Below are 10,804 nucleotides of genomic sequence, written 5' to 3'. Positions count from 1 at the left end.
ATTCTGACGTTTCTGTAGATACCAAACACGTCTATGTTTAACTAAAATAACTTAAGAGTAATTAAAGTAGAAAAATGGGGGTTTGGACTTAAGAGATGAATGAACCACTTGGCGGGCCCAGCTTCAGTCGCTTGTGGGCCGAATGTGGCCCGCGGGCCGCCAATTGAATAGCCCTGCTCTATATGCAATAAAATGCTCCAGTTAAAAGATGGAAAGAGCCCTTTAAAATTCATAAACCGTTTTGTTCCAGAAATTATCTGCAGGTTATCAGTTTATATTTTGTGAATGTAAATTTAGACTTACAGGGAAACACAAGAAAATAATAAACAAACAAACAAAAATATTACATATTTGAAATTAAAGAATTCAGTTGGAACTCGTTTCTGTCATGATTCAAAACGAACAAAACAATTTACTGAACAATCTAGGGAGGGCTTTTCTTATGAATATATTTTTTTTTATCATTTGATTATTTATTAAATCAACTGGAGGAAAATCATGGGTTAATAAAAGACTACATTAAGAAAGAGAAGAAACATCTTTTAACAAAATCCAAGTAAAAGATTTCTAGAAATGGAGCTCTGCAGACTCTGGCCTGACTTCCTCAGGCAGGATGTGTTACAGTGCAGGACGCTGCTAGCAAAACCTAATCACCTTTGGCTCTCATTTTATGCTGAGATGGCCACAGGGGCCCTGGATGAGAATCTTAGCCCAAATTAACTGCAGACCTGTGAAAAAGCCCCASAATGAGCGCCTGCTGCCACAGCTGATAACACTTAAATGTTATCAGAAAGCTCTCATTTTGGATGCGGCTCAACATACCTGTAGGGCATGTGCATACGTAGTCTCCAAGCATGTCAGAGCATGTAGCATTGTGTTGGCAGGGGCTGGAATCACACTCGTTGATCTCAGTCTCACACATTGATCCTGGGAAAAACCAAAGAACYCAAATTATGCKAWCAGCTGCATTTCGATTTTAGSACTAGTTTCACATACAGTATAACTCTTTGTGCTCCCTAAGCTGGTACGTTGCCAAAAGCCCACCTACAAATGCGTAACACTAACTTCTCATTAAAAAACAACCAATAATTAAGTTCTGAGCAACCAGATGAGGCAGGGGTTGCAGGTCGCTTGACAGGAATAAGTGGTTGGTTTTCAGCTGGTGCCGGTTCCACAACTTKGGGTTGGAGTGGGTGTCTCCTCGTAGTGGTTATTAATTTATACCGTCTTCTAAATAATAGACCAGCACAGACATACAGTACATAGTTTCTTCTGGACAGCAGGTGCTACACAAACTTTACGATTGATATCTTTAACAATTTACTTGCATGCATCATTATATACACAAACAATATAAAGACCTGCTGCAGAAATGAATAAAGTTGTAATTTGAAAAGTTTACACATATTTATGAACATTTTTTTAATAATTTCAAAAAATCTTTTAGATGCGGAAATTTGAATTTATGCAGAAAAATTTATAAGAGTGTATTCGTGCCAGGGAAATCCTTTAGTCCACTTGTTTGGTCCGGACCAACTAGCAGAATTTTTTTATTTTATTTTTCCTTTGGTGCGGTTTGCATTCACATTGTGCTTTTTGCAAGTGGACTATCATTTTAAAACAAAGCCATGCAGGTGTTGGTCATTGCTCCCATTGGACAGAAAAGACGGGGGCAGGCCAGAGCGCAGACCTAAAGGAGACGAGATGCTCCGCGTTCCCCCACAACGGGCTCTGTTTTTGTAGCATTAGCAACATGAAAGGGCTAATGTTAGCAATGAGGACTCGTAAGTCTAAAAAGACGCATGTTTCCTGTAATTGGTTCAGTTCGAGACCGGTCTGTATTCACACCAGAAGCGAACCACGCCGGTGTTCGTTTGGAAGAGGACCAAGACCACCTCAAAAATGTGTCTGGGTCCGGGTGTTTGGTTCGCATGAGTGTTTCCACACTTGCATAAAAGGTCCGGACCAACAGGGGAAACAAACTCTGGTCCATTTAAAGCAAATGTGTCAGGTGTGAATACACCCCAAGTCAAAATAAATAAAATAGATTGAAGGTTCCTGTTCCTAATTGTTGCTCTTATTCATTGACTAAGTCGGTAAAATTTAAATTCTGAAATAAATTAGTACAAGTGTGATTGCAGAAAGTGATCACAAAGCTTGTGGTTTAATGTACAATTCCTCAAATCAGGCAAATCTTTTCCATCACAGTGTCCTTGGGCAACACTCAAACCCTTGATATTCTTGTGTTTTTTTGTCAGTAGAATTGAACAAGGCCAAAACTAATACAATATCAAAAATAAATAGGGTTCTGGTGGTCGAAGAAATGGTATATGCAGTTCACCGTGTTGCCATGCCTTTTAATACTGGACTTTTTCTCAATTCACATATACAGATTTGTACACAAACTCATTCTTAAACATAAAAAATATGCCTAAATGTTTATCAAATGAAATGAAATTATGTCATTAAATTCCCCCCAAAAAACATACACCAAACATGACATCAGCAAAATTTATGTCATCAGTAGTTGGTTTTGTGAAAAATAAAGCTTTCTAAAATGAAAACCTAACTGGTGGGGCTTGAGTAATGGATCCTGAGTTATGATCTGTGATGGAGTACAAGGGGGCTTCTGGGCAAGGCTCGAAATTAAATTGGCCTTTCTATGCTGCATGGCTGGAAATTCCAAAAGGAGAAGTCCCAAGATGCCAGAAAATGATGAATTCTATCAGTCACTAAGAAGTGTCATGGTGTAAGAGACAATTTTCCATTACAGAAGTGGCAACAGCTCCTGAACAGAGAGAGAAAAAATCTTGTTCATGTAGTGCTATGTAAGGGCTTATGTGATTGACAGCTGAGTGTGTCAGGGTTTAAAGCTAAAATCTGAAGTTCACTATTGAGCAAAACCAGAGCGCACTGGACAGAAAAAAGGAGAATTTATGGACTGTTTAGGAAATAACAGAACAGAAGAGAAACAGTGAGTTGTAATATTTTGATCCATCAWAATAGGTCATTTCATGTATCTATATTAGTTTTTCTTCAGCGAATATTAAACTTTGAGTAGTTCACATGCAAGATTATAGATGTTTGCTTATGAAATTACAAGGTCATATAGAGCTTAGCTTAACAATGATTCAAACATTAACTACTGTTAAGAACAAATATACAGAGGATGATAGGATGTAAACTTTCACACAAGTCTGCTTGGTTAAAGTCTCAGTAGAATATGTATGGTATATTTCCATAAATGTGGCTAATATACTTAGCAAAATGTCCCCACAGAGCACCAAGTCATCAACATACAATAAAACTTTTTGCAGATGAAGGTCAAGAGCATCTATTATTACCAATAAACAATAAATGTTCTTCTGTTGAGAGACACATGACAATAATAGGGAAGTATAACAGACTTAAGATGAGTCATCATAATAAATCAACAGTTACAGTGAATTAAAGGAATTTGAAAATGTCAGGTTAAAAACACTAATGTAATCGTTAGCCATTAGGCGTGCAGCAATTTTATGCAAGTGGAAATCAACTGATAATTGCAGGTGCATATGCATATTGTAGGTGAATAAGAACAAAAAATACATTTTCAGAAAATATAACTTATTTTCCTTTTATTTTAGGAGCTGATACTTGCAGCATTAACCACTTCTGATCATGTCCCAAGCTAGCAGCTAGTTAGCAGCGTGCCAGACTTCAATTAAACACAATCAGCTGCAGGGTTTCATAATGTCAAGCAGCAGAACAATTTGTAAATGTGACTCGAGGTTAGAAAAATAAAAGTTTTTGTCAAAATGACTCACGACATTAGTATGAACGTGGCTTTGCTTTGTGAACTTCAAAAATGAAATAAAAAATGCTTTTCATTCAGTTTTGTCCAAAAAAGTACATGATAGTTTCAGTTTTGTGTCTCTAAAAGGCTGCCTCAAGGTCWTGTCTCACTACAACGTTTTAGACAACTTGTGAAAAGTTCGTCCAACAATAAAGATGTCTAAGATGAAGATGGAAAAAAAAAAAAAAAACAKCGGAAGACTTTTTTGAATTTATATACTTTAATGCTAACAATTAGATCAACTACAGTACATAACCAATACAAGTGAAATAGCCATAACAAAATTTTGATAAGTAGGCTTATGTTGTTTAAAATATCATAATGAGGCAGTGCCTTTAGGAAGAGTGAACAGGCTGAAGCAATAATGAACAACAAATACCAGTACAAATAAAAAATGTACAAAGCATTGTGAGGAGGTTTTTTTTCTTTGTTTTCCWCCATAGGAAAGTCTGAGGTCAGATATAGAACAGAGGCCTTTGAGATGTCTATGATTCAWTCTTTTGAAAAATTAATCAAAACATATGCTTGCAAACTTCAGCTTGAGCCTGAAACCTTACCACAAGTACCACAATGCTTACTATGTTACCCTGCGGACCTATGAGTCTTCTTTGTACAGTATGAAGGTCTCTGACTGAACAAATGTGCACTCGTCTTGAAAAACCAATGTGACGGGTTATTTTTGTGTTTTAAAGGAAAATCTTTGCCCGAGTTTAGCTCGTACATTTGATATCGATGTTACAACCAGAGTCCAAAAAGTTTGAATCAAACGTCTGCTCAGCTGGCATGTTAATGTCTGTGACAAAAGTTAAAAGATAAAAAAAACAAAAAAGAAAAAAGAAAACTCGTTTCCATCCCGTAATTTGGTGCTATGTTTTCAAACATGTAAGGGACTTTTGAAAATATTGTTTCTTAAGTATTTAAATATCTGAAAAGTTAAAGTTTTATTACGCAAAATTGACTTTTATAAGCTTTATATCATGTTAATGTTGTTCCATCGTTAAAASCATGCCCAGAGTGTTGTTCTGACTCATTCCTGCATGTTTGAGAAATCCTTGAATCTTCTGTGGTAGCTATTTGGAGATGCCTAAACACTTGTGGCAAAGCACCTCACTGGAACTAAGTCTGAAGTCAAGCTCCCACCCAACAGAACARCCCTACCCTGTAGCATTGCTGTAAAAAAGTGCACAAGTGGGAGTGTCAGAAACAGTAGGAGGATTTAAAGTCAAATTTATGCTACATTTTTGTAACAACTGAAGGTAACAAACTTGAACTACGGTATGTGCCTGGAAAATACACAATACTGCCCCTTTAAATCAAAACCTCAAAAGACATGCCTTTTTGTTTCTTACATACTTATCAAAGAAAAGCTGAAGATGTAGAGACAGTAAAGTCTTTAAAGTAAAAAAATGCAAAAAGAAAAATAAATACAATAACACATTTTTTGTATTACCATCTAATCAAGTTCTGTTATCTCTTGAAGGGAATCAAACAAGATACAGAGTTTTAGTTGGAACCTGCAAGGCAAACCAGCTCTTTCAGTCACCATGGAGAAATTGCATTTATTGCTTGACATTGGAAAACAGAGAGCATCATAAGAGGTTTGTGCATTTTATGGTATTTATGTGCTAACGAAAAGAAATGTAGCACAATTAAGTTAATTATTGGATGGCTCTCAGCATGAGAGTTCCACATTAAACAAACATGCAGCGCACACAGTCTTTAGGTGGAAAAAAATTGAAAGAAACCTTCTTTCAAAGCTATTCCCATTCAGCTTTTCTTCAATGTGAATTTCAAGCCTTTGTGTGTTTACTGCAGTGCTTATATTCCTCCATAAGTAAAAATTTAAATCTGAGATTTTACTTTCTTTTTACCATGAGTTTAACACAGTCAATAGATGGCAACCCAACTCCATTGCTATCACAGTTCCAGTTAACCCTCAACGCACAACTACACAGAAGACCCTTTTGCCCGATCATACAAGTGCACAAGGAGACAGAAAAGGCGCAAAAGAGAAAGCAAAGTTGTCTCACCTAAAAAACCAAGAGGACATTTGCAGATGTACTGAGGGGGAGATGAAGGCTGGCTTGTTGAAACACACGTGGCTCCATTTAAACAGCTGTCTGCTTGCATCAAGCAGGCATCTCCTACATGTTGACAAAACTCTCCAATCCACCCTGGGGCACAAACACACTGCAGAAATACTCTACATTATCTATATAATTAGTACAGTATAAATTTGTCCACACTGACCAAACGTCCTGAACAGAGCTGCATGTATTGGCACAATGAGGTCAACCTAAATCAGTGTTTTCTGTCTTGTATGCCAGAAAACTGGGATTATAATTAAACCATGACCATGAAAGTTAAATTGTTGTCTTTCAGTTTTCTTTTTTAGCTTGAAGAAATAATTTGTTTCTCAAAAAAAAAGGCTGAGGTCAATAAATCACACAAAGTCCCATGTTTTCATGAATATCAAGTAGTAGAACATAAATGTGTAATCTGCACGTTTCCTTGAGATTTCAACAAATGACTCACTATGACAGAGGAGTGAGGAGTCTTTTCAATCCCTGAAAGCATGTTTTCTACTAACTTAGATCACCACAGATTAAACAAAGAGGTCATAAAAGACATGAACAAACTGAACATTTTAGTCATTGCTCCTTCATTGTGAGTTCAAACTGGCACATTAAAAACAACAGCTGTCAAACTGTGTCAGTTTTAGTTCTATACTGTTGGTAAAGTAGTACTAAAGTAGTCAAGTAGTACTGATCTACTGTAAGCATCTACCTAAGAATGAGTTATTGTATTCACATCCAAACCCTCATTAAGACAAAATTTGAGTCATTTTTTTGTGGGCTTGGCAGTATTTCATGATGACTGAAACATTGAATTACCTACCTTATATCCACCAATTACACTCAAGCACAATCCCTCATTTAGGCAGTTGATATTGAGCAGTTGGCAGTAGTCAATTATTTCTTCACAGTTCTTCCCAGAAAAGCCACTCAGACATCTGTTTAGGGGTAGATTGGTGGGTCAGTGTGGTCAAAATCGATTCATCCGAACTCCAAGCACTAACAAGCCATACTGCACTTTTTCTACCACAAGATACAGTACATGTACAGTAGCTGTAATTTAGTTCTCCACATGATCTTGTTGTGATTTGGACTTAACTGAAATTGCGTGTGCACATTTTTCTTAGTTTGTTTGACCTGGGTTTTCTGATTTGTTCTGATACGGCAGCTCCACCCAAGTACATTTTTTCTTACAGATTATACTCCTGTCTGCTGCTTATTTTACTGACTCTACATAAAATACACTGGTATTGCAATATGGTATTATATAATGTACCGTATTTATTCGTGTATAATATGATCTCATGTATAATACGACCCCCTTTTTGGAGCTTAAAAAGCATAAATTTAATCCTCAAACAACCTCCAATTTCATACAGACTTCAAGATTTTTCAGCCTTTGCAGTCTTTATACATATCAGTAAAATGATCATTGGACTGTTCATTTTATTTTAACAACATATGTACTAAAAGGTATTTTGACAACAAATATACATCAGCTGTAGCAGCATCATGTGAATTCTGGCATTTTACACATAGTCCACCAGGATGCACCAACACAAAAGTCAGAGACCACATGAGATTTGGACCATCTTGTGGGGGAAAAGCAGATTACTTCCTACTCACGAGTGCCCCCTCTGGTGGGGAAACGTTTTTTCAGGGATACAAACGTTTTCAGAACACCGGTAGATGGCCGCCATTACAGACGAAAATGTGTTTGTTGTTGTTCGAGTAGCGGCCCAGTCACACACTAATGTCATTAGTTCGTTATCATTACTGAGGTGCAGGACTGCTTTTCCCCTTTTTTCCCCATCATGTCTCCTGCCTGGATCTGTTATTATCTCGTTCTGAAGCACGGAGGAGTGTCACAGGTAAGCTCGTTTCAACAGMTTTTTACGACGCGGTCTCATTTCCGGACTCATGCATTTTGTGAATGAAGGCGATATTTCAGTAAAAATACACAAGTTAAAATATTTATCTGAGTATGGTACTACCCCCCAACTTTATGGATGATTTTATGGATTTAATTTTACATATTATACTTGAATAAATACGGTAAGTCGTGTAGAACTATTTCATTCAGCTACAGTAAATTATTCATTTGTATCCAATCGCACAGCAGAATATTTTAATACTGACCAGCCACTTAACCCTGACATGACTCATCAATTTAAAACAGAAATAAATAAAACCGTCTCATACAAATGGTATTAACTGCTTGATGTTTCCCCAATCAGAATAACTGGTTTATTAGTGTGGGATTATTCTTCAGCTAAGACAAACGTAATGTACAAGTCAGTATTAGACCACACACGTAATGTAAGATTCAGAGAAAAGAACATACTATCTTTGTGGTTCATAATAATAGCATAAAAACAAAAAAAAATCAAAGCCCCATTTAATTAACTGTCACATCAAGTTATGTTTATTAGAAGCCACAATCACCTAAAAAGAGGATTATGTRCATTTAAATCTGGCTTTAGAGTGTTTATGTATTTGTCTCGAGTGGCTAAATGTGTTGAAAACAAAACCAGCAAAAACAAATTAATGCTCGGGTWTGTCACAGGCAAAAATATTGAGCACATATTATACTATTCTTTAGGTAGCCATTAACATCACTAAAGAGGTTTAAAGTATTCACATTTAGTACCATAAATGTCAACCCCTTTGGATGTTTACCTGTATCTTGACCCTCACAAATCCGTAATTTTCACCAAATATCCATAATACTGACATGCATAATGGGGTAAATCTGTGTAATCTGTAGTCAATCCATGCATCTTGACATGTATGCACTACTCAAGTAGAAGTACAGATACTAGGGTTTAAAAAGGCTTGAAAGTTGAAGTATCAGTAGAAATAGCAACTCAAGTAAAAGTGTAAAAGTAGTGGTTTTAAAATTAATTAAAGTATAAAAGTAAGAACAGTGTAAATAAAAAGAAAACACTTCCAAGGACAAAAGTTTAAGCTGCTCCACTGGGGTCTACAGTGCACAGCCCTACCTCCTCAAGCATTTTTCTAAAGTAAATAAGGACTATAAAATGTTGAGCAGGTCATCATTGTAAATGAGAATTMGTTCTCAACTGACTTACCTGTTAAAAATAAAAGTTTATARAATGTTGAAAAAAGTTTAGATGCACTAATCTACCTGTTTCAGATACATACACTGTACATCTCTGCCATGCTTATTTTCATACTGGGCTACATATGTCTGCTATGTCCTGCTGGAGTGTGATGTAATTTGTGTCGTACAAGTGTAATGGATTGTACAAAAAATAATATGTGAGAATGTTTTCACCCATATGGGAGGTGTCATATCTCTGGATAGATTTTTGTTGAACAATGACAAGCCTGAATGAAAACAAGTCTAAGTGAAATAGAAATGAATTACTTTTTGCATATTTAAAACGTAAGGAGTCCATATAATTTCATAAAAATGTAAGGAATATAAGTAAAAGTTTGGCTGAAATATAATTACTCGAGTAAAGTATAAATAACTAAAATTTATACTTAAAGTAAATTTTTTGTATTCATTATATTACATTTGCATCACAATGAATTCAAATGGCATCTTTGGTCCATTCACACTTGTAGTTAACCACCCACTTGTGTGCAGGTTACTGGAGATGCATGTTAATAGCAGGTGTGAACAGGACCTAAGAGACTGACCCCATTAGATAGCACTCTGTGTTTTACCTGCAAAAGTAATCCTTTCCCCTAGACAGGAAGGTAGCATTGTTCAGACACGGTGATGGGCTGCACATGCTCTGCTGCCTCCTGCAATCTGGGACCAAAGTACCATCTGCACAAACACATTCAGAGACCTGCACATAGAAAAAAAAAATCTAGGTCACTTGTCAACTTGACGGAAAAGGGGTTGGATTACACAGATGGTACTAGATAACTAAATGCAGGAGCTTTATCAATATAAATTTGTGTCTTAATCAACTACTAACAACCCCATTATAGCTTTTACTGTATTGAYAATAGAAATAAAAACTCAAAAAAAGGTTACATATTCTTTACAATAGACAGCAGCCAATGAGACATTTTATAAATGTCCCTTTCAGTTTGCTCTGCTAACTTTGAGGTGGGCTGTGGAAAATTGTTTTGCTTTTGTCAAAAAGGAAAAAAGACAAAGGTCACACAGAGAGACAATTAGAGGACTTGTGTATTTCCTCCAGAGAGCCCTCCATTCAAAACACTACCATCACGGCGAAATGTATGGGCACAATAACATTTGCAGTGAAAGGTGAAAATTGCAGCAGGCATCCAATTACAAAAAGGTTTTGATAAGAGCCATTTCAAGCTGACACTTAAATATGCACAGGGTCATTTAATCAAAATGCTAGAGAAAAGGCAGCACTCCTTCCCTTCGCTCATCATCTGCGGGAGATATTAATTGGCGCCGCGGCCCTRAGAATGAAGTCATTTGATCTTGTTTTGGGACACTATTAATTTTCATATGCCATTTCGTGTTTACGCCCCGCTGAGAGAAAACAAATAAGAAGAATGAAGCCCTCACATGCTCCCCCGCAGTGCAATTCTGTTCCCCCTGACATGAGCGCGGCGTGCAGTCCAAGTCAACTTGCGAGTCCGGACAGTGACAAACAAATCCTTTGGGGGTTTCTGCACACTGCCCACCATATCTGCATGGATTTGGGTCACACGGGGCTTTCTTCTTCTCACACGGTGGACCTACCAATAGTACAACAAAATAATATTAGCTTTATATTCAGTATAGAAGCTCCAGTGTACAAAAGTCTACCTAATGGCATTTTTACAGCTTAATCCAACACATTTGTATTTATCTTAAAGGGATCCCCGATTAGTTGTAACATTAGACTTTATTTGATAAAAAATTATTTTAACTGTAAAATGAAGACTGTAAAAA

General features: G+C 36.6%; 1 protein-coding gene across 1 annotated transcript in view; it reads right to left on the bottom strand.

The window, feature by feature from the left end:
• eys (eyes shut homolog) overlaps positions 1–10,804 on the bottom strand; it is a 205,300-nt gene that overhangs the window by 174,926 nt on the left and 19,570 nt on the right. Inside the window, exons 4-8 of the mRNA XM_014010919.1 lie at positions 10,436–10,608; positions 9,607–9,734; positions 6,734–6,848; positions 5,866–6,025; positions 823–927 (exon numbers count right to left, since the gene is read on the bottom strand). Coding sequence (XP_013866373.1) covers positions 823–927; positions 5,866–6,025; positions 6,734–6,848; positions 9,607–9,734; positions 10,436–10,608 — 681 coding nt within the window. The remainder of the gene's footprint in view (positions 1–822; positions 928–5,865; positions 6,026–6,733; positions 6,849–9,606; positions 9,735–10,435; positions 10,609–10,804) is intronic.

Source organism: Austrofundulus limnaeus, unplaced genomic scaffold (assembly GCF_001266775.1).
Source record: "Austrofundulus limnaeus strain Quisiro unplaced genomic scaffold, Austrofundulus_limnaeus-1.0 Scaffold0, whole genome shotgun sequence".
Lineage (NCBI taxonomy): Eukaryota > Metazoa > Chordata > Actinopteri > Cyprinodontiformes > Rivulidae > Austrofundulus > Austrofundulus limnaeus.
The sequence above is the reverse complement of the archived record's forward strand: the minus strand, read 5'-3'. Positions and strand labels throughout refer to the sequence as shown.